The sequence below is a fragment of the Molothrus ater genome, chromosome 13 (genome assembly GCF_012460135.2).
Source record: "Molothrus ater isolate BHLD 08-10-18 breed brown headed cowbird chromosome 13, BPBGC_Mater_1.1, whole genome shotgun sequence".
NCBI classification, from domain to species: domain Eukaryota; kingdom Metazoa; phylum Chordata; class Aves; order Passeriformes; family Icteridae; genus Molothrus; species Molothrus ater.
This window is the reverse complement of record NC_050490.2, coordinates 7,767,287-7,794,548: the sequence shown is the minus strand read 5'-3', so window position 1 is coordinate 7,794,548 and position 27,262 is coordinate 7,767,287. Positions and strand designations below refer to the sequence as shown.

At 37.0% G+C, this 27,262-nt stretch overlaps 1 protein-coding gene across 1 annotated transcript in view; it reads left to right on the top strand.

Moving 5' to 3' along the window:
• UNC13C (unc-13 homolog C) overlaps positions 1–27,262 on the top strand; it is a 131,350-nt gene that overhangs the window by 77,313 nt on the left and 26,775 nt on the right. The window contains exons 18-23 of the mRNA XM_036389812.2: positions 5,704–5,789; positions 19,867–19,993; positions 20,889–20,985; positions 21,422–21,565; positions 22,535–22,612; positions 25,990–26,067. Coding sequence (XP_036245705.1) covers positions 5,704–5,789; positions 19,867–19,993; positions 20,889–20,985; positions 21,422–21,565; positions 22,535–22,612; positions 25,990–26,067 — 610 coding nt within the window. The remainder of the gene's footprint in view (positions 1–5,703; positions 5,790–19,866; positions 19,994–20,888; positions 20,986–21,421; positions 21,566–22,534; positions 22,613–25,989; positions 26,068–27,262) is intronic.

The following is a 27,262-nucleotide window of genomic DNA, read 5'->3' as shown; positions in this document are numbered from 1 at the left end:
TATCTAAATTTATAATTGGCTGGCCAGACTGACCTGAAAATGTATGAAGTGGAGAGCAGTATCCAGAAATGGAATTTCACTTGTCAGAATTGAAGATGTAGCAGATGAGAGAGGTACAATCAATAACCAAGACAAATGAAATAATTTAAGGTTGATACATGAGTAGAGAAGAGAGAAACAATTGATAAACACAGGAAAAGAAGGCAGTGCTGAGCTTTGAACATGAAATATATAGAAAGAGTGCAAAGGAACATGTTTCACATATTACAGCTGGAGAAATGGGCCTTGCACCAATTGAAATGTGACATGATGAAGCCCTGGGGAAATTTTTTAGCTCTTTGGAGCCTTTTTACAGAGAGATTGCAGAAAATCTAGGCATAGTCTGGCTGTGATGACTTCTGCAAAAGTTAACATTGAAACCTACATCTGTACTATGACTAAACAATTAATAGAGGTTTCTGCAATTGTATTTAATTGAATGCTCTGAAGGGGATCAGGAACAATCTGTTTTTTTCAGCCAAAGTAGGGTAGATAGTAAAATACACTCTATACATTGAGATGTGCTTGTCTGTTGATAAAAGGTACCATTCTATTTATGACCCCACAGTAAAAGTGACAAAGAAACCTCCTGGTGATAACCAGAAGCTGAAAGACTTTGAAAGTCATTGACTTCTGACTCCTTCCTTTACTTGAAATAAATAGAGTATCACTTCAGTACTGGATAATAAACATTTCTTTGTTAATTATTTGTTGCACCAACCTTATTAAGGAATAAGTTCTTACCCTATAGAGGAAAGAAAACACTTTTCCTGTTCACTCCATTTTCATGTCATACTGTCAAGTTTCTCCATTAATGAAAGCTCAACCTTTAGTCAGGCAGGCTGTACAAATAATACAGTAAAATATATAATTGAGACAAATACATATATGTGATTAATTTCAGTCTCTTCATTGAAATTAAACAAGTGTAATTGTGGGTTAAGTATCCTAAACAGTGTTCTAGCTCTATTTTTATACAAATGTGAGGGAGAAGGTAAAGGCATAAAGAACAGAGTTCCTCTAAGGGGATTAGTAGGTTCCCTGAAGTACAGATGAATGATTGTGTAGGATGTGAAGAGAGAATCTGGAGTGGACGGAATTGGGACAGATTAAGGGAGAGAGCTTGTGTCTCTGACTTCTCGCTGTTTTTTGCTGTTGTTTTTTAAGTGAAAGAGTGAACACAGGGAATAACATTTCTTTTAGAAGTATAGACATCAGAAGTAAAAGATGAAGAGGCTCTAGGTGGAAAAAACTTGAAAAACTGTTCAGAGTTGCTTTGGATAATTTTTTTTTTTAAGAAAAGCTTCTCCTAACACAAAAGCAGCATGTAAAAAGTGTTGAGACAGTAAGGCAGCCTCTTTCCCCCTGCTTACCCCAGAAAAGGAAATGGGTTAAAATAGACGATTGGGAAATATAACTTGAATACACAGGAATCCTGCAAAAATATGACTCCTTATTAGAAATATATGGCTGTGCAATGTCTCAGTGGAGTATTCAGGCCTGCATCCATTTGAATCCTATTTTAGAAATGAGGTAACCAAAGATCCCCAGGAGAGCATTCTGATAAAAGTTTTCACAATTGTATAATATTGCTCAGAATTCTATTCCTCAGCCAGTTTTGGAAACCCTATTTTTATATCCACCTTAGAGGCAAAAATTACACTGTGATGGAGTAGTTTGAACTGTATCAGGTTATGAATCCAGATGAAACATGACACGATGGCCTCAGCAAGCACTGCAGCCACTGACAGACCACACCAGACCACCCAGTGGGAGTGTGGGGGCAACCTGCAGTTCTTACATGGCATGAGAAACTTGACAAGTTTGAGGGAAAAACATGGTCTGGTACTTATTTAAGTTATAAAATCCCCATTCTAGTAGTTAAACAATGTAAATTGTGTTAGAAACCTGAATCACAGGCAAATCCGGGGCTTCCTGGCATTTCTAAATATCTTGTGAGGCAGGAGAAATTTCTATCAAAATAAAATATCTATTCTAATAAAAGGAACGTCAAATCAAGGACAAAATCTTCAAGTCAAATATGCTTCTATATTTTGAAAGCAAGACCTAAACTTCGAGCCCCTGCCTTTTTTTTTTTTTTGCACATATTCTCAGAACAGTCCAGTTGTCACTGTAGTATAAGTTTAAGAAACAAGACAGTTCTAATGGGACTTTTAAATTTGTTCTTTACTGATCCTCAGATCTTTGCAGTGTTAGGATCTGTTTTCTCTGTGATCACATTGTGTTCCACACAGTATGGAAGGGACTAACACATGAAATCTGCAGGAGCAGATCTCCTCATGCTTCAGGAGCTGGGATGTTTAACACCTCTGAGAAGTTTGGGATAGTAACTTATGTTGTAGAAACAGCATAATTGTAACCTACATGTCAGTGAGTTATGAAATATAGGCCAGTGAAAAAAAAATTATGGAATGAAGTGAAAAAATCAGGGTACATTCTATCATGAATTGGGCTACATCAGGCCAACTTTAGAATGTTTCTTTCATGATAGAAAGTGTATCTGATGTGGTTTGTGTCTTGATGCAGTGGTATTCCTCATTACCAATTACAGTTTATTCTGTGGAAGCATGTGAATATCACTTCTTTCATAGAATTTGTGAACATTATCCTGTGAACAAAGTTGTTCTCATTCTTTCACCACACCCACTGTAGCTTCTCATGTAACAATGTAACACTGACAGACCAGGTTAGTTATGTAGACTATATACAGCATCTTCTTGCCCATTATTTTTTCTTCAGGGAAAGGAGTGTTAAAAATAAGGCTTTGGATAGATAGAGGATAAAGCACAAAATATAAGAATAAACGAGCTTTTTGCTCACATTTAAATGGAATGCATCTTTTCCAAAATCGAATTGAACTTTTGTCTTAAGAGTTAGTGAAGCAGAGGCCATGGCCAGCCCTCCACAGATGGTGTGATCTATCTTCCTGCTGCATGCACAGCACAAAACTGAATGTATTCACCCCCTAGGACTGGTGAGATTTAGCACCAGGAAGAGACTGTAGCCACCAAGTAGGGAATATGAGCTTTTCTGGGAAAGTGCATCTGAGGTTCAGAGGCATTGATATTCTCAAGATGTAGCAGACTGGAGATTTGGCAGCACAAATTATGAAAAGGCATTTTTAATTGTCATGATAGAATTTTCTGACTTTAGGGTTGAACTAGAGACATGCAGTACTGTCTGGGATAAATGCTTTGGGGATTATATATGTTTCACTTTTACATTGATTATTTTATTTTTTTTAAGCTGAGTTCAATTTCATTCCATTGATCTGTGGTTTTATATATTGCCCTTCATTAGAACTAGCCAATGAGAACTGTATTCACTAAATTTTTGCTTAATTAAAATCAATAGAGTGAAGATATAAGTGGCTGTCTTGTATATGCAATTTAGTATTTTTGGAAACACATAGATATAGTAATGTACAGGCAACATAACTCTTCTGGATAAACTGAGATTTTATATAGTTCCAAGAATGACATAGAAATCAGGAAAATTATGGCCTATGGGGCAGAAATAACTGTAACAAGGGCCAGCTAAATGACTGACAGAGAACTCTACTGGTTGTCCTTTTGCTTCACTGAAAAATATGAAAATACATGGCTTTTACAAAGATTAGAAAATGTAATGTGTAGAGACTTGCATGAGAAATTTCTATGATATTTTGATCCTTATGGATCAAAATTTGAAGTCGTTTGAAAAAGTTTTCTTAACTAAAAATAAGGTGATAAAATACAAATAATACAAAATACCATACTTATATAGATGCTTTAGTATTTGACCTTTGATTATCCCTTCCCTTTAATAAGACAGCTGCTTCTGTTACCATTTATCTTTAGCCTGTGGAATGTCCTGTGTGCTTCTGTCATGCATTGGCTATGTCACTTGTCACATACAGTAAACTGCAAGGACACCTCTGGTAGTTCCCCCATGCCCATGACTGGCAGCTGTGCAATGCCCACCAGTCTGTTAGGAGCATAAAAACTGGCACCAGTTTTAGACTTCACCTAACTGGAGCCAGGTGGGGTGTTGAACTAATTTAATCAACATTAATGATTGCAGTTTGTGTGTGTGTGTGTGTGTGCTTTCACAAGTTAAAATGCATGGACAAATCTATTTATCACTAATCAAACAAGTGCATTTTTATCAGGCCCAGCCTTGCCTTATGGCCAGCCTTGCAATATGCTCAAAGACAGGGTCAATATTAAATCAGCTGTTAAATACTTCCTCAGAGCCACACCATCAAAGTTCAAGTCTGGTGCTAAGAAAGAACTCAGAGTAGATTGAAGGTAAAGTTAAGACAGCTGAAATACATTTCAGTTTTTGAACAGAAATTAATTTTGTGGTAATAGAATTAATATGAAGTTCTTTAATTGAGCAGTCATTAGCATAAAGAGGGCTCAGTGAACTGAGCTAGCAACTGCTTCCTATTAAAGTAGCAGAGCTAATGAGCTGTTTAAGTACTTTTTCTTTGCAGATATGATGAGGGTCAAATAGGTCTCTGAAATGAATACATTACTTAGATCCTACTGCTACCACTTTAAAGTTGCACATAATTCTCATTCTTTCTATGTCAACAAGACCTTTAAAATTCTTACATTTTTACAGAAATTATTATGGAATATTTTCTGAATTTGATTAGTGCTTTACAAAAAGGTCAAAATACTTTGTGTCCAATTCTCTGCTAGTATATAGTGTAATAACCTCAACACAAAAGCCACACAGCTCTGTGTATTTCCTCATTAATATATTCCCTTATTTTATGTGGCCTGGTGAACTGTGGGTGATTTGTGTGGCTCTCTCTCACTGCACCCCTGTGCCATAAACAGCTGCTTTACCCCACTGGGAGATTCTATTTCTTTCTGCTCTTCATCTGCCTGACCTGCCTGGCTCTGCCTCTGTGTCCTGAGAATGGCTCATATTAATGTCAGTTCCACACCTGCATTAGAGAGCCCTTTTTTTAAGACCAAAAATGTGACAAAAACACAGTGTTGATCACTAAAATGCCAGCTTTTGCTAGTTGCTAACAGTGAAAATGGTAACTCAAAGATCAAGGACTTTGTTTCGCATTTGAAGAAACAGCTGGGATCTATGAAAAATTTGTGTAAAAGTACTTAACTGATAACAGCAGAAAGTATCTAAAAAGGATTTCTCAAAGATGACATGAAGCATGAGACCAAATCTAAAATTTTGAATCTAAATCTGCATTTCACTGCTTGTTATAGTCTTTGTTATTTTATCCATTCATCAAGGTGGAAGTCTTCAGTGAATTGGATTCTGTGAGTATATAAACCAATATAGCTTCACAGACAGCTTCACTCTTTCCCAGTGTCAAAAGGGAATTAAGGAAAAGCTGTGGCTGCTAAACAACTGAGCCAACTGTTTCATGTTCTTCATAAGCCATCTGATTTAACTAAAGTTGAGGAATCATCTGCAAGATAGATGAATGTTTCTTGATTTAAAATGTCATATGAGGGAAGTTTTTATTTGAAGGTTGGATGGTTTATATAATTGTTACAAAACATAAGATACAGTAAGTGCATACTAGGGGAATTATTTTGTGGAAATATTTGCCTTTTTGTTGTGCAGCTGTAAGCATCATTCCTAGCAGCAGGTGAACTGATGTAATGTGATTGATTGCAGGTTCCCTCAAGAGCTGAACATGGGAAAAATCAGTGCTGAAATCATGTGGACTCTGTTTGCCCAGGACATGAAATATGCTCTGGAAGGTAATTAGAACAAACTATTAATTACTCTAGTAAGTTCAGCAAGACTGATTTCCACTGCAAGTGATACCTGGCGTCAGATTTCTGTGTGTGATTAGAGCTTTCTGGTGTACTTGTTTAAGATGTTTGTAAGTTAGTGAAAAAGAAGGGTTACAAGGAATCAAATCATTTCACTGTGAATATATGAAGTTATCTGTGAAAGAAGAGCACAAAAGAATTGTGATTTGAAATGATGCTTCTTAGATCTGATAAAAACCTTCAGTGTCCAAAGAGACCCACATGTGTTTGCTAGAGAGCACTGTAGATATTCTGATTTTTCTCACTAGCTGAAAATTGCTAACTTGCCCATAGGAACATTTGTGGAATGAAATTATGGAGGAAGCACACACTTATAATTAAATCTTTTTGTGTTCAAAAGGCAGGATGTATTCATTCTAGTTCCAGCAGAATCAAACGCGGTTTCATTTTATCTCTTAAGATATTGTGGTTAACCATTGTTAAAATATATGGGGTTTTGCTATATAGCAGATTGTCTCCAACTACTAATGGCTTCAAACACACAATAAAATATAGTTATTGCAGCAAACCAAGTAAAGATACCTGCATGAAACTGGCATTGTCTTTAGTCAAGTCTGCTACTAACTACAGAGTAAGTCTAAAAAGGGTGAGAAAAAACATATGAGGTTGAATTTTAAAAACAATGCAATTCAACAGGCATAAAGTATTAAAAACCCCAAATATTTGAAGATACACTTCTCTATTATTCTCTCCAGAATGTCTAATGGGATAATATCAGTGCATGGTGCTTTGATGACATGGCAGATTTTCATTATGATAATTGAAGAGATGAGTGGCTAGAATGACTATTGGTGGAAGAACTGTTTTGTTCCTCTGCTGTTGTGTTACTTTATTTTGTTAATTGTGTTATTTGAATGTGGAACTTCCGTACTAAGCAGAGCAGAAAGGAAGGAAGGTAATGAAAATATGTACAAAAACAACAGAAGACATGGGACATCTTAGATCTGGGTAGGAGAAGAGATGTTCAAACAATTGTTTCAAAGTGCTTTTCTGTAGTCATGTCAGAGTGAATCAGAAGTGCAAGAGTGAGAAGGGATGTCAGGCAGATCATCCTTTAAGAGTGATCAGTGAAAGCAAAAGCTTCCAAGAGCTGAGAAATGTGAAGACCAAGTGAAAGCCACTGGTTTCACTTAGAGCATAATCCTGGTTTCATCAGGGAATCTTCTGTCTGGAGAGGCTGTCAGTCACGAACAGCTATCAGAAAACTGCTGTTCAGTAACTCAGTGTTGTGAATCCCTTACAGATAGCACAGATTACTGAGGATTTCTAATAGTCACCAACTGCCATGACTTCATGACCTTGGGGGTGTAGTTATACTCTGCACATGGACATCAATCCACATGAGCACCCAGAGCTTTAGCCATTCAACTATAAACATTCTGCACTGCAAAGAAATAATCCACAAAACATCACTCACTCTATTTGTTCATTAGAGCACACTGATCACTCTAAAGGCAGCTTCAGAACAAGTCATGGCTTCTTTCTCGGTTGTAAAGGATAGAACAAGAAGCTCATAAGAAAGACTTAATTATACAATATATAAAGTGTGTATGTTAGGACTGAATCAGGATTTTAAATAAATTTTAATGTTAGTCCTTATTCTGCACAGAGAAATGTAGAAGGCATTTGACTTTTTATGTTCCAGACCAGTCCCTGAATGTGGTCTCATTTCTGTGTTGCTGTGGATACTGACTTTCTGAGGAGAGTAAATGCCATTGTTGGCATTAGGAATTCTAAACTGCTCCCAGCATCATTAGTGAGACAGTTCCTGCATATAAATAATAATTAAAGGAAAATTAAATTAGTAAAGTTATTATTTTGAAATTAGTATAAATTATTATAAATATACAAAATTTCACCTTCTATTATTTCATTCCTAAGCAGGAACCTCAATAAATCTAGTAAAAAAATATAGATCAGTATACTGATCCTCTACCCAGCTTTGCTGGGATTTGAATTATGAATTCTTTCAATAGATATTCTGCAAACGGAGTTTAACTCAGTTGTTGAGGGCAATAATATTTCTTTCTTCAGATTCTATAAGATTAGAAGCAAGCTCTTAAATATGTTCACAGTTGGTCCTCATGGTTTTAATGGAGTTCATTAAAATGCATTGCATTCTGCTATGCCACTCTCGCCTTCCAAGTTATTAACATAGGCTACCATCTGTTCATACCTAGTGTCCAGGGCTGTGATTGCAATCTTCCTCTACTCTAATTTAGTATTAATCTCCTGAAGCAGCATCTTTTGTGCTACAAAGTTGATTCCTTTCTGCATCCAATCAAGAAGCAATGAACTGGTCCAGCATTGTTTGCAAAAGGATTGCTCATGTGATAAAAAAGATTGGATTAGCTCATCCAAGATCCTGTTTCTGGTTTTACCCATTTTTTGTATTCACAAATATATCCAGCCACACCTATCAGCTTAAATTCAGGAAATAACAAGACAGCAAACAGTGGAGCATCCACTTTCCATTCTTTTTCCCTTTTTCCTGAGTGCAGTTCAGAATGGCTGTTCAGGCTCTCTCCTCTCCCTGTACATCTGAATCCCTTCTGGATTTGCTCAGGAGGTGTGTGCACTGCAGATCTGCTGCTCTCCAGCAGTGCCCTCTGCCCACCTGCTCTTGTAGAACAGCCCAGCAGCCCAGCGAGGGGCACCAGCTGGCACCACACACCTTCTGCCTTCTCTCCTCCCTTGGTCCTGGGAGTACACCCCAGCGAGGAGGCTGCTGCTGTGGCAGGGAGGAGTCAGGGGAGAGAGCTGCCATGGCAGAGGCCTTTGGCTAGGGAAGAGCAAAGCCACGTCTCTGAGAGTACCAAGGCACTAAACTGGCACTGGGGGAACAGCTTGGGTTTTGGTGAGGGAGGAAAGGCCATCCCAAAGCACAGTTCAGTCTGCTCAGCTGCCAAGATCAGGGCTACACTGTGCCAAGCTGACATGCCTTGGAAACAAAACTGTACTAAAATCTGGTATTGAGTTCATAATTCCATTCTAGATTTTCTTCCAATTGAAGTTAATTAAAATGTTTAGCCTTTGGATAGTGTTAAAAGTTTTATGCAAACTTGAACAAATTGAGTTTACACTAGTTATATTTCTTTTTTCTGGTCTAATGGATTATTTTCACGTGTAGATTTTGCATGAAAAATCACATGTTTCTCTTTGAGAGTTGTCTTCATTAGATTTGGTCTCTTTGGGGTGTTTTTCTTCTTTGCAGGCTGTCCATGCAGCATCAGTGGTTTGCATGATACATTATAGATTGTTGTTTGGCATTTAGTTTACACAAACATCTAATCTTATAGGATGGTAATGTTTTTGTTCTCTCTGATCCCCCAATTATTCCATATTTATGCTGCAAAAAAATGAGAACAGAGAGAGAGTTTCACCAACAGTGCATATGATTTGTTACTCACTTCATATGGTAAGAAATCTTTTCCTTTACAAGTATGAAGATGCAAAGGTTAAAAGATGATGAGAGAGTAATAAGCTGAAATTAAACATGCAATTGCAAAGTATCTTTTTTTTAATTTTTTGTCCTCGGAAATTTCTTTTTTCAGATCATTCAGATCTCTAACTTTTGAATAGGTCAGATCAAATGTCTGAAACTATCCAGTCTTTTAGAAAGAGAACATCCTAATTGCTGTTATTATGATAATCTAATTCTGGTAGTGGCCAGAAGTCAAGACCAGAATTAGGCGAGAAATTAGATGGCTGCTGTGTAAATAACAGCAACAGACAGTCTCCATCCTGCACAGCTAAGATTCTAAAGGCCTTATAAAAATAGGAAAAGGAGATAGTCATTCCACCATTTTATGTATTTAATGTAAGTTTGCTTTTAAGTTTGCTGTTGTCTTCAGTGCCTAAGAAGACACTATTTTCCTGTTTCTCTGACAGATATTTCATCCATGACAGAAACTGATGAAGTGATTTGAAAGAGAAGAGGCAGGTCCAGGAGTTGATGCTGAGCACAGAGACAGCATAGAAAAAAATCCAAAAAGGCTAATGCCAGAGAATGGTATGCCCAGAGAAAGGTCATACCATTTGGTGGCAGATTTCAAGTCTATTTTCACTCTAAATTTACAATTTACAAAGTTCTCCTTAAGATGGAATATAGTCTTGGTTTAGAGGGAGGCTACAGAGGGTGAGGGAAGATGAGACTGAGGTTTTGTAAAGGACAAGAAGGCAGCATCCACAAGAATGCAGGATGTCATCACTATCAAAATATAAAACCTTTTTATTTTAGTCAATCTCATTTCTGCATTTGGCACCTTTCAACAAATGTATTCCGTGCTTATCTTTTCAGACACCTGAGGAATTAAGAGTCCTCTATGGCCACTCAGAGAGTCTGTGAAGGCAAAGTCAAGGAGATTACAGCTGGAATTAAACCTTCCTTTGGCAGATAAGATAGCATGTTGCTGTGATTAGAGGAAGAGGGGAGTTAGAAATGTTCTTTACTCACCATAACAGACAAGGATGTTGGTAACAGCAGGTGCACTCTGTACACCCTGAGGGGCTGAGCTTCCTAAGTATGACAATCCACCTGTCGAGGGCAAAGCAGAGCTCTCCAGGCTTGCCCAAAAAGCACCACAGCCATGCCAAATGGCACTATTCTGTTGGTGTTTGTTAGACCCAGTAATTAAGACAGATGAAATGGACAAAACTGCACCCAGGGGCTGAGTTAATACTTCTTCATATTGTGCTGTAATACTGTATCATCTTGCTTGGAGCTACCTCAGAGATCTCTCTCTGGTGTGGTACAACCTTGCAATTGGGACTGTTATATCTATAATTTCCTTGTTCTCTAACCCATTTTCTTGGATTTTACACATTGAACCACCATCAGAACAATGAGCAGTTCCACAGTACAAGTCTACAGTAATCTTAGTTCAAGTTTCTCTATGTTTGACTGTAAGTGTATTCATGGTGCCAGATTTACTGGAAAAAATTTAATGCATCAGTGAATGCCTGTCTTCATTTTTCAGTCTTAAACTTGTCACTCAATAATAGCAGTGTATGTTGTCCTATATATTTAATAATGATAGATGTGTCCCTATTTATTCTTTTTCTAACCAATGATTATTACTCTTGCTCTTAAACACTATTATTAGCTCTTACCCAGGTAATCACTTATTGTAAAAAAAATATATATAAACTTTTCCTGAACATTGCCTAATTGTGACAAAGGCAATTTTTTGTTAGTCAGCTTATACTGGTACCACCATGCTGGATAGGTTATGACTGATTAATAATTACAGGTTATTTATAGCTCACATGGCCCTGCCTTTTCCACAAATGAGTGAGTTGAAGGGAGAAGTGTTCTGTTCAGCTGAATGGGCTGTATATCACCTGTAGCAGCAGGGGCAGGCAAGACCTCCTCCACAGTTTGTAGATATCTTAACCCAGAAGAACTGGGGTTTTGCTGCTTCTTTCTTCTTGTCCTTAGTTCTTTATCACTAAATTTATTTTTATTACCACTTTATTCCATCTCATGTTTTTACAAAAGCTAGACTTATATCTTTTGTCTGGACTAATGTTATGGCCAGACAAATTTTATGGGGAAGAAAAAGACTAATTTTAAGAAAAGACTAATTTTATGGGGAAATAAAACAAAAACCCCAAACAAAACCTTTAAGCAAAAATGTGACTTTGTCCCCTTAAAGGACCAGCATTGTTTAGTGCAGTGCTGCATCTGCTGCTAGGGGAAAATTTTATCCTTTTGTTTTCTTGGGGAGGTTCTTCCCCTTATCTCTGTCAGAGTGGAGCTGCATAATTCTCACACTGCAGCAGTGGAATGTAGGTGCTGCACCTCTTCCTGCATTCTGTGAGCTAATCACATAATGAATCCCCTTGTATTTTGGATTTCCTTCATTGAGAAACAGTAACTAATAGCAGCTTTCTGGAGAAGAAATACATTTCTTTATCAACTAGAATACAATATTTGAGTTAAAGAAAATCAAAAATAACAAGGAACTTCTGCTATCTTTAATCTTGCCCATTTTTACTAAGACACTGCTTTAAAGCTTTCCTCACACAGCAGCTGTTCTAGTCTCTGTTTTCTTAGATTGAAGATTCAGTCTTTTACTTTCAGGACTTTTCCATAGAGTTTTATTTGTGTCTTTTTCTCCTATAGAATCTGGGGTCAATTTCCTCTTATGAGCAAGTGCATTAGTTCTAAACTAAACATTTGATACTGCTTCACCCCCAGGAGAATAGGATAAATCTGTTAAAACTGCTTGTTTCCACATTATCTTTTAATAAGCCTTAAGTGCAATTTGCTGGGTGAGAATTAGAAAACACCTCTCTGGTTTTGCCTTTGCAGGCAGAGCCAGATTGAGCACTGGTAATTATTTAAGTGCAGCCTGGCATTTATCTTCCTGCTGGATTCTTCCTGGTTTGTACTTCATTTTACTAATTGCTTGTAAAATGCAAGCATGCCTGTTTGATAAGGTTTTATGCTCACTTTGCCTACTAGTGATGAGGCAAAGGGCACAGAATCAGATCTTTATGGAAAGACGCACTTTTTTAAAAATTAAGCAATAAGTAGATGGAAGAGACCTATCACAAAAATTACATTTAAGATACAAAGCTGAGTATGCAATAGTTAAGTTCCAATGCTATTAAAGTGCTCTTTGTTAACTTTATTCTGTTTTCCATCCCAGATTCAAGCATTATACTATCAAATCATAAAAACATGGAATGATTTGGGTTCAAGGGGACCTTAAAGATCATCCACTTCCAACCCCCATGCCATGGGCAGAGATGCCACCCACTGGACCAGGTTGCTCAGGGCCCAATCCAACCAGGCTTGAGCACTTCCAAGGATGGGGGCATATATTCTCTGTTTTGCAATTTTTATACATATTAGAGTTTTATCAAAGCTTAATCAATATAAATTGGATTCCTATATTAGGATTACTTTTCTTCTTTTATTACTTCATTACTTTTATTACTTTCATTACTTTCTTTTTTTATTACTTTGAATAGATGTTGAAATATCAGTACGAAGTATTTGACATTTCAGTCATATTCTTCAGAACTAGGACTTTAATTATCATCATATCAGATAGGATGGACTATTTCTTCTGCTTCATTTATAGCTTCCATTTCCTTATGCATTCCATGGTCAATAAATATACAAAGCAAGAATTCCATCAGCTGTAAAAAAGCACAGTTCAGATTATTCCACTCACTGGAAGTAAGTGCTTATTTATTTTTGTATTCAATACAGAATTTTGTCTCCAAATGTTTATTCTTTGAATATTATCTATTTAGTATCATGGTATGTAAATTTCAATCTGATAGAATATTGAAGGGTGAAATTTATACTGAGGTTGATCTTATTCATTTACTTGTATTCCTGGCATTTTTCTTTTCTTGTCAGCAAGCAAAACAGAGAAAGTTTATGCATAATCAAGCTGCACATCTTGCATTGCCCTTTTGGTGATAACCCATCCACTTTTCTGGAACTTTTGTGGAAGTATTTGTCTTTGGAAGTAGTAATTAATTGATGAGACTAATAGAAGTCATAAGGACTAAAAAGAAGCAGTAAAAAAATCAACTGATTAATGTCAATAAAGTATCAAAGTTAATTTGCCTAAGTAATCTGAAACACTTAGGCAGTATAACACAGTGGGTAAAAAATGGCAAATGCAATGTTTAGAGTAGAAGATAGGGTAGTTTGCAGAAGGTTCATACATCCTGCATCTCTTAAGTGGTATATGACATTGGTGTTTGATGCCCTTGAAGTTCCCATGAGACATTGACTTCTCCCAAGGAACCATCTCTGTACATCTCTGCCTTTTCTGACACCAAGCAGGTGTCCCTGAGCTCTGCTGCACCTGCTGTGAAATGTCAGGCAGAGCAGAGCACTGAGCACACGGCCTCCTGCTCGGAGAGCTTCTCCTTGAATGTAAAGGGCAATGTCATATCAGCTTTTACAGTGCACCGCATTAAGGCAGGGATTGATTAGCAGCTTCCACTGCAGGCAAGAAGACAAAAAAGGAACAGTGAACATTCTTCCTCACCTTTCAGAATATGACAGCCTGTCTGCCTTCCCTGATGTCTGTACAGAATCACAGAATTGCCAGGGTTGGCCAGCATCTGTGGAGATCATCCAGTCTGACCCCTCTGTCAAGGCAGGGCCACCTGGAGCAGGTGACAACAGGAATGTGTCCAGGAGGGTTTGGAATGTCTCCAGAGAGGGAGGCTCCATGACCTGCCTGGGAGCTGTTCCAGTGGTCTGCTACCCTCAGTGGAAAGTTCTTCCTCATGCAGAGATTAAACTTCTTGTGTTTTATGGCCATTGCTTCTCATCCTGTCACTGGGCACCAACATAAAGAGTCTGGCATCCTTCTCTTGGCACCCTCCTTGAGATATTTATATGCATTAATGAGATCCCCCCTGAGTCTTTTCTTCTCCAGACTAAACAGGCCCAGCTCCTCTCCTAAATCTCTCCTCATAAGAGAGATGTTCCAGACCCCTCATCATCTTTGTGGCCTCCACTGGACCCTCTCCAGTAGCTCCTCTGTCCAGGGAGGAAATATGACTCCATAGTAAGGAAATCTTTGAAGAAGATTTACAATGCCTTTCTTAATTTATGCATCTTGCACTTAATAAGTGTACTTGGTCTCTTTTTTCTTCATTTTCCTATTTGCACAGCTTCATCACCCCCCAGATATGTTCCAGGTGCAGTTCATTATGTTTGTGAACTGTCCAAACATATTTTGATGAAAATTTTCAAGTAAATGCAGAGAAAAGATTGTCTGTTGTGAAAGATACAATATATTTTTTAAAGGAGCATTAGAGGGGGGGTTAGAGATAAATGTAATCGAAAAAGGAGGTAATGACAGAAGTTTTTCAGGTTTTGGTTTATTATATTCATCTTGACACAAAGAGCCCTTTCAGAAAGGTCAGTAGTATTTCACATTATAAAAATTAATGTAAATTATACATAATTATCAATTAGTTGTGTTCTACTGTCTATTTCAGTTAATACCCAGTGACTTCCATTGCCTTTAGCAAAGTACAAGAATCCTGGGATGAGATTCTAGTGGAATGTAATGTTTTCTTCTAAATCAGTGACAAACTTTGAGTTAAATTTTTGCTTCATTTGTGGCCTGTGTGCTGTTACATTCATACAATCAGAGGCTTCAGGTTTCTTTCAGCAGTATAGAGATTAAATCTAGAGCACTATAAGCATAAAAGAGGCTGTGGCATAGCAACTGCTCCTGTATTGTGGGGAATTTGCACTGGGATCAGGTGCATTGAACATTAACTTCTACCTGTATCCAAAACAGAGTTGCATCATTCGGTGTAACATTTCCACAGTGATTCAGAGGGAGGAATGCCAATGCATACCCCATCCATATCATTCCTTACTGGAGCTTTGCTTCCTCTAGCTCTACTCAGTTTTGTGTTCCTAATTACCCTTCCCAATTATATGACTGCAAGTTTGGAAATAGGAGGTTTTCTGAAACAGCAGTTCTGGAAGAAATAGATAGCAGCTGGCAGTCTCTAGAAAGATTGGTAGGTAATTATTGCAAAAAATATGGAATTGTGCCACAATGGTTGAGAATAACAGCTGAGTTTTGATGGGAAAATTTGCAGCTAATGCAAACACAAATCCCATATGCTTAGTCTCACCCATTTCTGTTTAATAAACTGTAGAGCAGTAGAATGTATGTCAGTCAAACAAGCTGGATGTGATGAAATTAATATGCTACACATAGATATTCTTTATAGTAGTTATTAATCTCTGAAACATTATTTATAAAACCTGAAAACTGTACAAGTTTGGTTTTTTTAGAAAAATCTATTTATGTGTATGTAGTCAATTCGTTAAATTTTACAGACTAATTTCCTTGAAGTTCTTGTTCATAAAGATTTGAAATATACTTTAAAACCATATTATTAGAATCTTTCAAGCAGCTTAACTATATGTTTTTACAAAAATATTGGCTTGGAAACTGCTGTAGAAAAAAAATTGCTCTGAGTTTTTGTACACAAATAAGGAAAATCAGAGTTGAACAAAATATCAATTTGATTATCTGAATATTTAACATGTTCATCTTTTATGAAGGTTTTTAGATTACCCTTTTTTCCTTTTTTAGCAGCTAATACATATCAAAAGTTACATGGAAACTCAGAGTGATGTTATTACCTCAAGGTTAAAAAGAAAAAAGGATTCTGTAGTGAACAATATTCTATTCCAGTTTGTTAAAAGATATTGTCCTTAGTGTCATGTAGATATTTCTGCTTAGTGACTCATCATTATGACTTTTATTTGTAGTTTTAAGAAAATTTTCTCAGCTTTCTTCAGCAATTGCTGAAAAAATGAACAAAAACTCAAGCATGATTCCACAGTACTGTTGTTTGGTCAGGGCCTGTGAGGAAAGTAGTCCTTCCTATTATGTTTCTTTATAAATTTTTCTCTAAAAGAACTGCTGCCTGCAATTAAATTATGTGCCAGATACAGCATCACCAGGGCTGTGCTGATTGCATTACACACCAAGTTTTTTCCATATATTAATGCATTCCCTGTAATAGCTTTTAAAAACAATCTCTCTTCATTCTTGAGTATACAAATAACATTGGAGCAGATTTTATCTCTTTTCCTTCAGTGCTGTTGCTTATTGGAGGTCTCCTTAAGGGGGTTCCCATCTCTGTGGTTTGTAGCAGTGAGATGGAACAATTCCATTCAGTTTTCAGTGTGGTTGCAGTTACAGTGCCTGCTGTGGAAGCACATGTGCATTACAGCATCACCCCTGAGGAGATATCCTCCCCCCACCCCAAGTGGCATCAACAATGTAAAAAATTACACTTGCTGGATCTGCAGTTCCCAAAAGTAGCTGAAGTGCCCCATACACACAACTAAATTTACAGGTGTTACAGTTTACAAGACTCTTATCAGTATTTTTTCATTGATGCATGACACAGTGATATGCAATATGCCATCATGGGAACTGAACATGACCTCTTTATGAAACTTATTTGATGAGTAGGTGCTTATAAAAATATGCTGCACTACAAGGAAAATGGCAGAAAAGGAGCAGCACGAAATAAAAGACATTATCAGCATTAGGTTTGCTATACTGGAGATTTCCTTACCTAGAATCAGTTATGAGAATGGTCAGGTATTTCTGCCATCATTTCTCCAGAGAGCACATTTGCACACAACTGGCAGGTTTAGTTCCAGACTGACTCTGTAGGATAATAATTTTGCAAAGCAAGGCTGGAGTTTTTCAAAAAAAGTTATATTGTGCAGCTACTACATCTGTCTTCCAGAAAGCCCAAAATGGGTATCTCTGTATAGGGAAACATGGCACTAGCTTTCCCTCCAGGAAAATCAACACAGATTTCCAAAATGTATCCAACTATCCCATGCTCACGTTTACATTAGCTTGTGCAAGATGTTCAGAAATTAAGGAAGCAATCTATTGGTCCTAATCTAAATTCAGAACACCTACAGTGATGTTGCTGCATTTTGCAACCAAAATCCATGGTTGCCATGGATAAACCCATCTATTACCCAGTTAAAACTGTCACTGCTGACTCATCTGGGCACCTGTTTGCTCCATTCTTTGGTTTATATGAACTGAAGAGGTAAAATGCATGGATCCTATTGACCTCATATGTTCTGTGAAGTGTTTGCTGATTATGGAAAATAGATTTGTAGAAAATTTTCAAAACTTGACAGAAGGCTCACATAGTATGTATTTGTATGTAGTCTTTGAGATAAGAAATGTTGACTTAGAAATACTATAAAATAGGTCAGACATTGTTGAAAGAGAACAGCTGATGTTCTCATACATTAATGTCAGGGATTCTGGATGCATTTTTCACTTATATATAACTAGAAATAATATCCTTGGAGACTTCAAATATTCTCTACAAGGCATAAAAGCCTGCAGAAAAAAAGTTCAGTTATTCCTGAATTACTTTTGTGCTCATTTTTAATGCATTATAAATCTTAACCTTAAAAAGAAAATACTAGTGAATGGTATGTGTAAGTTGCACCCTCCTGAGCAAGTCTGCCAATTAGTGGCAGTAGCTCATTTCTAAAATTGAAATAAGCATTTCTTTGGTTTGTGATACTGTAGCAAACATTTTCAAGTTACATTGTACAATCTAACAATCCATTTATTAAAAGATTAAATGAAAAAAAAAGTGCTATTCATTTCAGAAATTCCATTCTTTTGGGATGCAGTCTAGGACAGATTTTTAACAATGACTTCAGCAACAGATATGCAGTGAATTTCATACAAAAAACATAATTTTTGTCAGTGAAAGGCTGGTCTACCTCGTAAGAATACCTTTCATAGAGCAAATGTCATCTAGCTTTCTGTACTAGTTTGTGAAAAACCTGCTACCTTAAAAAAAAAAAAGATTCCTCAGAACCAGGACAGAAGGCAACATCTTTCTCTCTGTGGTTCTGTTTAATGCTAGTAACAATGATACTGTGCTGGGGAGAGTTTGTAGTACTCTCAAGTAGCATGAAAATGAATAAATGCAATATTTAGACAGAAACTGATTTAGTGATTTTTCTTGAGTGTGATGGAAAGGCAGTGAAGGTGAAAATGCTACTGCAATGCTAAAAAGGCAATAAAAGCCCACAGGGGCACTTCATAAGCCGATTTGCACAAAACTTAGTAACTCACTGCATAATAAAATACATTTGAAACACTTGTTGGATGGCATGGTGTGCTACTGGAGTGCTGATTTGGCATAATAATAAAACTAAACATTTCCTTCTAATGTAACTGGCTAGATCTGAAAACACAGAATGTGTCATTCACAGTGCATTTTCACTGACAGACAATCCAATGCTACATTCAAGTGTATGACAGAGGATGGGATGCTCCTGCTGTTACAGAAAATTAAGTTCCCATCCAAATATATGATTTGTATAATGCTGTGTTGCAAAGCAAGCAGAAGTAAGGAGCAAAAAGGAGGTTTGAAACTGATATATCTTTAATACCTAATATTTACACAAGAACATCATTCCTGCTGAGCCACCTGTACTAGGTCATTTTTTAAGGGAGCTGGGAAAAGAAATTACTCTTTTGCTTAGGGAAGGAAGAATGTGCAAGTGACATGACATCTCAAACAGACTAGATCTGTGGAGATTTTAGGAAGCTGTGAGCAGTAAAGTTATGATTATTCTGCCCAAAACTTGTGGATGCCTGGTTTCATGCTGAGGGAGAAGGAAATGAAAGATTTGAGCAAGGATAAAGAGAGAAGGAATGGAGCTGTCCAGGTGTGCAGTGGCTGGGTGAAGAATGCAGAGCATAGTGTACAAGCTAAAACAAGATCAAAATCCTGGAAGAAAGATTGACATTTGTTCCAAACAAATTAAATCAGACTTTAAAAATGCTGAAAGTGGTTACAGGTGGCTGCATGATTTCTGCCACCCACCTCCATCTGCATATTCAGTATGTGGAAAACACGAGGACACTGAGAAGGTGAAGTCCATTTGAAAAATTTCAAAAACACTTTATTAAACCATCTTTTCAACTTGTGCCATAAATCAGATGGCTGTAGAGCTGTGGAGTTTTCTCCTCTTTTTTTTTCCTTAACTCTGATAAATGTAGCTTTCACAGATTCCTGTAGGACTGGAATTTATAGCTGTTAACTTTCTCTGGCTACTGCACAGCTATGGTTGTCTTTTCTAGCTTGACACACAAAAGCTTCCTAACCATTTTGTAACATCCAAAGAAGGATCTAAAGAAGGGGAAGTCAGCAAATTTTTGGGGTTTTTTCTCACTGCAGTGAAGAGAGGGGAGAAGCCTCATTTGTGGACTGGTCTTTACTTTGTTTTGTTTTTCCTAAGGGTACTCAGATCCTGAAAATTGAAATGCTGGGTATTACTACATCGAGAAAAACCAAACCAATTATGCTTTAAAATGCAAGTCCTGTATTATTATGTCACCAGTGCACTGAGGCTCAAGAATGTTATTTACTGTTAGAACGCTATTAAGTGCTTTTATTTGCACTCCTTCTATTACAGAACATGAAAAGCAGCGATTATGCAAAAGCACGGATTATATGAATTTGCACTTCAAAGTGAAATGGTTTTATAATGAATACGTGCGAGAGCTCTCTGCTTTCAAGGATGCAGTGCCTGAATACTCTCTGTAAGTGCTGTTTTGGGGAGGCTTCCATGAGGCTGGGCTTCATGCAAGGTTTATTTTGGTCAAATATTTATGCTCAGGTTTGTGCAAGATCTCAAGGTGTGTAGCACCAACTACTTTTTGCACTTCCTTCTCTTTAATTCTTCGTTCTACCAAGTGAAAGAGTCCAGCTGTTAAATGTGCAATTAGCTGTTTCATGGGTTTCTACAGTTGTTGTAACTTCAGGTCTTCAGAGATGACAAAATAACAAAATGCTTTGGTCAGAAAATGTCTGAGGAAAGTGATTTTGCATTTGTTTCATAACCAAATTTGGATAAAGCTGTAATGCTAACAGAATACACTGCTGAAATAATTCTTACTGGATCAGGTCATACTCAGCTACTGGTTTTGTTTTCACCTGTCCCCCTGCAATAAATATATTCAGTCCTGTCCTTGTATAGGAGCTGTCCTTAATCTTCTGTAAGTCTGCTGGTTTGCTGAAATGGTTTGAGGCCTGTTATTTTATTTTTTTTTAAGTAAATGAAAGAAAAATAAAACAGCTGATTTTTACTAAAACAAAGTTATATACAAGTTATTTTATATAAAAATTAAAAAAAATGTTCCAAAGAGCCAATATAGAATAAAGGTGCATACCTACCATGCTTCACTGGCAGAATATTGGCTACTGCTAATTTTATATTACCAGGGTACACCAGTGAGACTATTGTGAAACTGAAGCCTGAAAAGCCTTTTGGTAGCTGCAGCATTTTGGTGACAAAAATTTTTCCAGAGTTGTTGAAGTCTTTAGCAATTACAACATACCTAAAAACACAAGGTGCCAAACTGCTGGGTATGATAACATTTCTCCTCTTTATGAAATCTACCTACTTTACTTTACAAAATTGCTTTTAATTTTCAGGTGGTTTGAACCATTTGTCATACAGTGGCTGGATGAAAATGAGGATGTCTCAATGGAATTTCTCCATGGAGCACTAGAGAGAGACAAAAAAGATGGGGTGAGCCCTTACTTTTTTTAAAAAAAAGAATAAATAAAGTATCAATACATATATTATTACGAAACCAGAAGTACATTTGGTCCCACAACATTCTTCTTAGACTTCAAGAGATAACAATTTTTGGAAGATACATTATAGAGAAATTCCTGTTCTAATTCCCTCTAATTCCCTCTGCCTAAATCCCCACAGAATTCATTCTATGGTATCATTTCATTAACCTATGATGTGATAATGATGTCATGAAAGAAAGTTCTGGTTTTATTTTTAAAAGATTCAAAAGTATCAGAAAAGTGAAGAACATATTTCTTAGTATTACCAGGGAGACTTTTTTTCCTTTATTACTTTTTATGACTCTAGGATGAATTTTAAGTATAAGAATCAATCAATGCGGTTTTGATCTCTGAACAAATATTAACATTTGAATGTTCCTCTCTAGTTTCAGCAAACATCAGATCATGCCCTTTTCTCCTGTTCTGTGGTTGATGTCTTCACACAGCTCAATCAAAGCTTTGAGATTATTAGGAAATTGGAGTGTCCTAATCCAGAAGCACTATCTCATTTAATGAGAAGATTTGCAAAGGTAAATTAAAGTCAATGCATCTCAACTAAGCTTCAGAGAGAATGACACTGTGTTGCCATGTTCTTAAAAGCTAAGTGATTCCAATGCATTTTAGAATCAGTGTTTTCTACCTGACTGGGATCCTAAGACATGCTGTCTGTGGCTTAAGGCTGGGTTTTGTCTACTTTGTCAAAATGGTTTACCAGTTTGAGTTAAATCCTCTCTGAGATTTCACATTTATGTAATTTATACACATATGTATGCATCAATTGTTACCTTGCTAAGAACTAATTGCAGTTCCATCCAGTGAAATGCAATTAGCTAATTAGGCAGTGCAAGTGAAGGAAAAAGTCAAGCTATGGCAATAAAGTATTTTTGTTTGAAGTCTTGAGGTGGTAGTTATTCACCTGCTGCTTGATAAACTCAACTCTGCCAGCTTTCTGTTTGGATAGTTACATTTCCTCACAAGCTCTGAATTTCCATTATAGTCCTGCTGGCTTTAGAAAAGTTCACATTTACATTTAATTCTGTTCTTTCATAGCAGCAATTCTCCATTTGCAGGGTTCTTATTTACATGATTATTGTAAGGTAACTCATACTGCCAGGCTCTGAACAGTGCTCCTTTTGTCTTATATTTCCATTATATTTCTAGTCTATGTATTGTCACCCTGGAGGATTTTTTGAGCTTGCTACTCTTCCATTAATTATGTAGTACATTGCAAGGAGTGGAGTTCTCAGTGCTTCTCCAAAACAGTACTGCTAAAATTAAACTCTCTGCTATTGAAGATTGCTTTACAATTAGATCTACCCACTATCTGCTGTGCAGGGATTTGAAAATGTACTCACAGGATTGTTTCTATTATAGCAAAAAAATATAATACACTATGTGTGCAAGCACCTGTAAAACCTATCATTTATACAAACCTTTCTTTATTATTTTCGGTTTACATTATGAAATTCACCATTTAAAAGAGTCTTCTCCTCTTCTAGACTATCAACAAAGTACTTGTTCAGTATGCTGCAATTATTTCAAGTTACTTCAGCTCCTATTGTGATAAAGAAAATGTGGTGAGTAAGAAGCTGTGGCTTTTTTCTGCCTCAGAAATTGCCTTTAAATGACTTACTGTACTTTTTGAAAATGAAATCACTTCTTTATATGAAAAAAACATGAATGGAGGGAGGTCAGCATGTTTTCCTAGCTGCTTACAGTGATGTGTAAAAAGCTGCAATAAGTGAGATTAGTTAAGAATCCTAGTTAATAATTTCAATATTAAAGTTATAAAATAATTACTAGATGGCTACAAACGTGCAGTGGGTAACAGCCTAACACTATGGTGAACATGGTGAATGTATCTTCATCTTGTTTCTCAGACAGAAGAAAAGGTCTTTGTTTAGGATTTTCACTTGGCATTGCCTCTCTGTGTCAGTTTGTGCACTGGAGAGTTTCTAAGCTCCCTGTTCCCTGTGTGCAGAGGTTTCTGCTGCTGCTCTCTATGCTTTACCCCTGCAGAAGGGAGGAGAAAATTGTGCTGGTTTGATGCCTCACTGCTTACAAGGGAGTCCCTAATGAAGAACCAGATTGCCATGGACTCAGAAATAAATGAGAAATGGACACTAAAGATGTAGTTGAGCAAATGGAAACATTTTCAATACTTTAACAAGACCAAGGAAAGGTATTCTTGGGAACTGGCTTTTCAATATTATTGATATTCAATCAAAGCTAGTTCTCCCATGGCAGGCAGCTTTTAGCAGCATGTCTGCTGTATTTGGTAGTGTTTTGTTCAGCTGTACCAATTTGCAGTTGGGTCAATAACTGCAGCCCCATCCTCACACTGTTCACCTCCAATGGTCCAGCCCTCAGCCCACCACAGATCTCCTTGTCCTTGTGTCACATCCTGGGCATGACATCTGCCAGTGTTCTGTATAGTTAGGGCCAGTGTCATGGTCTACAGGTCACCAACATACACACAACAATAGCATTTAGAAAGACATTTATTGCAGCTAAATATCAAATATTGGGAGTTGCTATGAATTTAATGTTAATATTAAATAAGGCTCACTACTTTCTTGAAGAAATGAGTTCTAATAAAGCATTGAATCGTCAAGTCTAACTGTTTGTGTAGTCTTTTGGCCTATCCAATGGGAGATTTTAATTGTTGGAGTGAATAATTTCTGAAGTCATTCTCAAATACCTATCTTTATTAAGGCTTTAGATGAAATTAATCTCATTATGAATTAAAGAGTGGCTTGGGTTGGAAGGGAGCTTAAAGATCATCTCCTTCCACCCCTCTGCTGTGAGTAGAGACACCTTCCACTAGACCAGGTATAAAGTATTGTATCTAATGCCTTTGATGGACATAACTTTTTTTTAACAGAATTTGCCTTACATACTTTTATCTTAATAAAAGTCTATTTGATCTGGTAATTTCTGGTGCATTAAAGTTAATAGAAGAGATTTAAATGAATTCTTTTTATTATTCAAATTAGAATTTGGCATTCTTTTTCAAGTTAATACTTTTAGTAATCTTACTAAACACTATAAAATGTGCATATAAACTGTTCAAATAAAAGCATATAAAGATGCTTTTCATAAAGGTATTTATCTAATGTAAAAACAGGCTCTTATCTTCCACCTCCTGTCAGCATTTACAAACAAATGTGGGTTCTGGTATTGAACCTGCCACCCTCTTTTACCTGTTGCTGCATCTGTTTGATTCCTGTAAACTGCTGCACAGACTATTCTGAAGGGCAGGAGATAATGAAATACAATGAGAATGTTTTTAAGTAATGTCCTTTACCTGACAACAATAGCAAAATTTTCACTGAGCCAAGGTAGGCTTAGGCTCTGAAAGGGCCACCTGAGCCAGCCTCAAAGCAAACTTTGAAACTGCTTTTGTGTGAAGTGTTTCTCTCATAGCTTCAGTGTATTGCCAAAAGCATTTGCATTTGTTTGGAACAAAAGGAACAAGATGTTATATTCAGCTACTTATACCCCCATCACAAATCATAATTCTCATAATTATTGATTTGTGATATTGCCGATAATTTCTAAAATAATTCATTTGTTAGAAGTCAGGAGATAGTACAGGAAAGGAGGATACAATCTTCGTGATTGTAAATTAATAGAAGGTAGACAAATAGAAGTGGGGTTTGTGGATTTTTCAAGAGATGAGCAAAGAGGTGACATTTCAGCTACACAAAGCCAGCTGCATTCTGTAGGAGGAGGAGCAGCACGCTTCACTGGGAAGGAATAATCTTAGTAAGAAGTTAGACCAAATATCTTTTTTCTTCTTCTTCAGTTGAGAAGGACTCTGACACCAAATTCCTATGAGAGTAATGTATTAATAATTAAATCATGTTATTGAGCCCATCATGCTTCAGCTCTACATTGGAACATGCTATTAACTAGAAAGGTATAAATGAGTATCAATCACTGTAACCATTCCATCACCACCTTGTTGTCTGAAAAAAAGTATACATGTCTTATTGAAATGCATTTCCTCAGTGTCTAAATTAATCCAGTCACACACTAGAACACACTGGCCTTGGCCAGCCACAGTTCTTTTGGTAAATATTGTCTGATTGCTTCTTCTGCACCATAACAAACCAGCATATAGAGTCATCCAAGTACACAAGAGTCTAGTAATAGATTCTTCCATGATTTTTTGTAACTAGCTCCTTATTTTTATTAATGTTTTACTTTTAACATTATATGAATACAGTAATTGCTGTCTTTTGCACAGCGGCTCTTTTGCACAATGTTCTGCCTGCAAAAATTTAGCTTAAACAGCAACATTTCTAGACTAAAATAATATGATTACAGAGTTCTATTGCCTAATTTATTCACCAGCTTTTCAAGTAATGCAAAAATGCATACTTCTAAAATATCATTCTGTTATTAACAGAACTGCCTCTTGATTTATTCAAGTACTTCAGCATCAGCCATTAGCTGGGTTACAGTGTTGTCACAGCTTTCTGCAGAGACTGGGTCTAGCAAGCAGTGTGGCAACTCCTTTCCTGAAGCCTGTTGTCACTGCCAAAGCTCTTTGAGCATTGTTGTCTCTGCTCTCCACAGGATGATGATGTGCTATTGCATTAATCCACCAGATGTAACTGTATTAGGTATGACTAGAAATTACTTGGGATAGCTCAGGATGTGAAAGTCTGGGATTTGGAATCTGTGCAGCTGACTGGGAGATGGAATCCAGTTCCCTGTGGGGCAGCAGTGCCCTTAGTGGGCAGTCACAAGCTGAGCAGGCAAAGAGAAGGGTCAGTTAAAGGGGGAAGGAGAGGCAGCAGTGGACAGAAGTTCCTCTAAAAAACCCAGCTCATCAGTGAAGATGGGCTTAAAATCTTTTCCAACCTTAATGTTTCTTTAATTCCATGAATGCAGGGCTGCTGAAGAATTGGTTGTGCACGGTCTCACAACTGATCTCTCTCTGTAGGCCTGCATCTTGATGAACAACATTCAGCAATTAAGAGTCCAGCTTGAGAAAATGTTTGAGTCCATGGGAGGGAAGGAGGTGAGTCATATCTGTTTCCTGGTTCTTTCAAAGTTCCTTAGAGATCATTAGCACCATGTTTGCAACCTAGTCAAAGTTTTCACTTCTACTTGCAAAGAAAATCAAAATGCTTTAAAAAAGTCTACAAGACCTATTTACTGTCCTGACAATACTGGAATGACATAACTATTCCACAGACACATGCTAATGATCTGTAATGTTTTATCAGCACTGGGTGTTTTGTGTTGCAATCTGTAGTGCCAGCTTTATTTCAATGTTTGTATTGGACTATACTTTGCTTTTTATGTATTGGTATGTTTTGTCTGTAATGTGTCATTGTCTTTGTCTAATGCCTTTGACTTGCAATCCACTGAGCAGAAGAAAGAAGGAGAGAGATTCTCTTATGAGGTTTGTTATAGTAAGCATCTTTTATTATTCCTGACCATATTTTTACGGCTAAAAACAGCCACATTTTCTACTTATTTCCATTGATGCATCTGTGTAATTCCCTATGATCTAAAATCAAAAAGAGCTATGCCTGGGCATTCAGTTGACACTAAACTGAAAAGTTTTACTATGCAGATAGTGCAATACCCTTTCAGAGTTTTAAAAAATCTATAAAACATTATAAGTGCACTTTTCAATATCTGAGGGCCTGCTTGTATTCAAGATACCATTTCACCAAGATCTGTTACTCAACAGTTCAAAACATCCTCAGCTTTACCCCCTTTTTCATTTCAGAAGATTTAAAAGAGCCTGAAGTCCTTTCCAACAGCAAAAGAACATAAACAGTGCTTCAGTACCTTCCAGACTGTAGTTTTTCACTGTTCTGAAACATGATAAAGAAATTAACATACCTTCATAGCCATAGAAAAAATCCTGTCTACTTTTTGAGAAGCAGTGTTCAGAACATGAATATCCTAAAGTAGCTGGCTTTTAAAAGATAAGTTATGCATACATCATCCTTTTTCTTCCTGAGGCTGTAGCTGGATAGACTCCCAAAACTTTGATCTAATGTGGCCACACTATATGGAGAAAACTGGAAAACACAGCATTCCATATTTCCACATCCACAGTGGGACCCTGCAGAGGTGGGATGGGTCCCCTATGCCTCACAAGGAACTGAAGCCTCCAGATGCACCTACAGCGTCACTCCAGGGTGTGGAGGGTCTGCTGAGCCAGGAACAGCTCCTTGAAGCTGCTCCAGATAACAGGA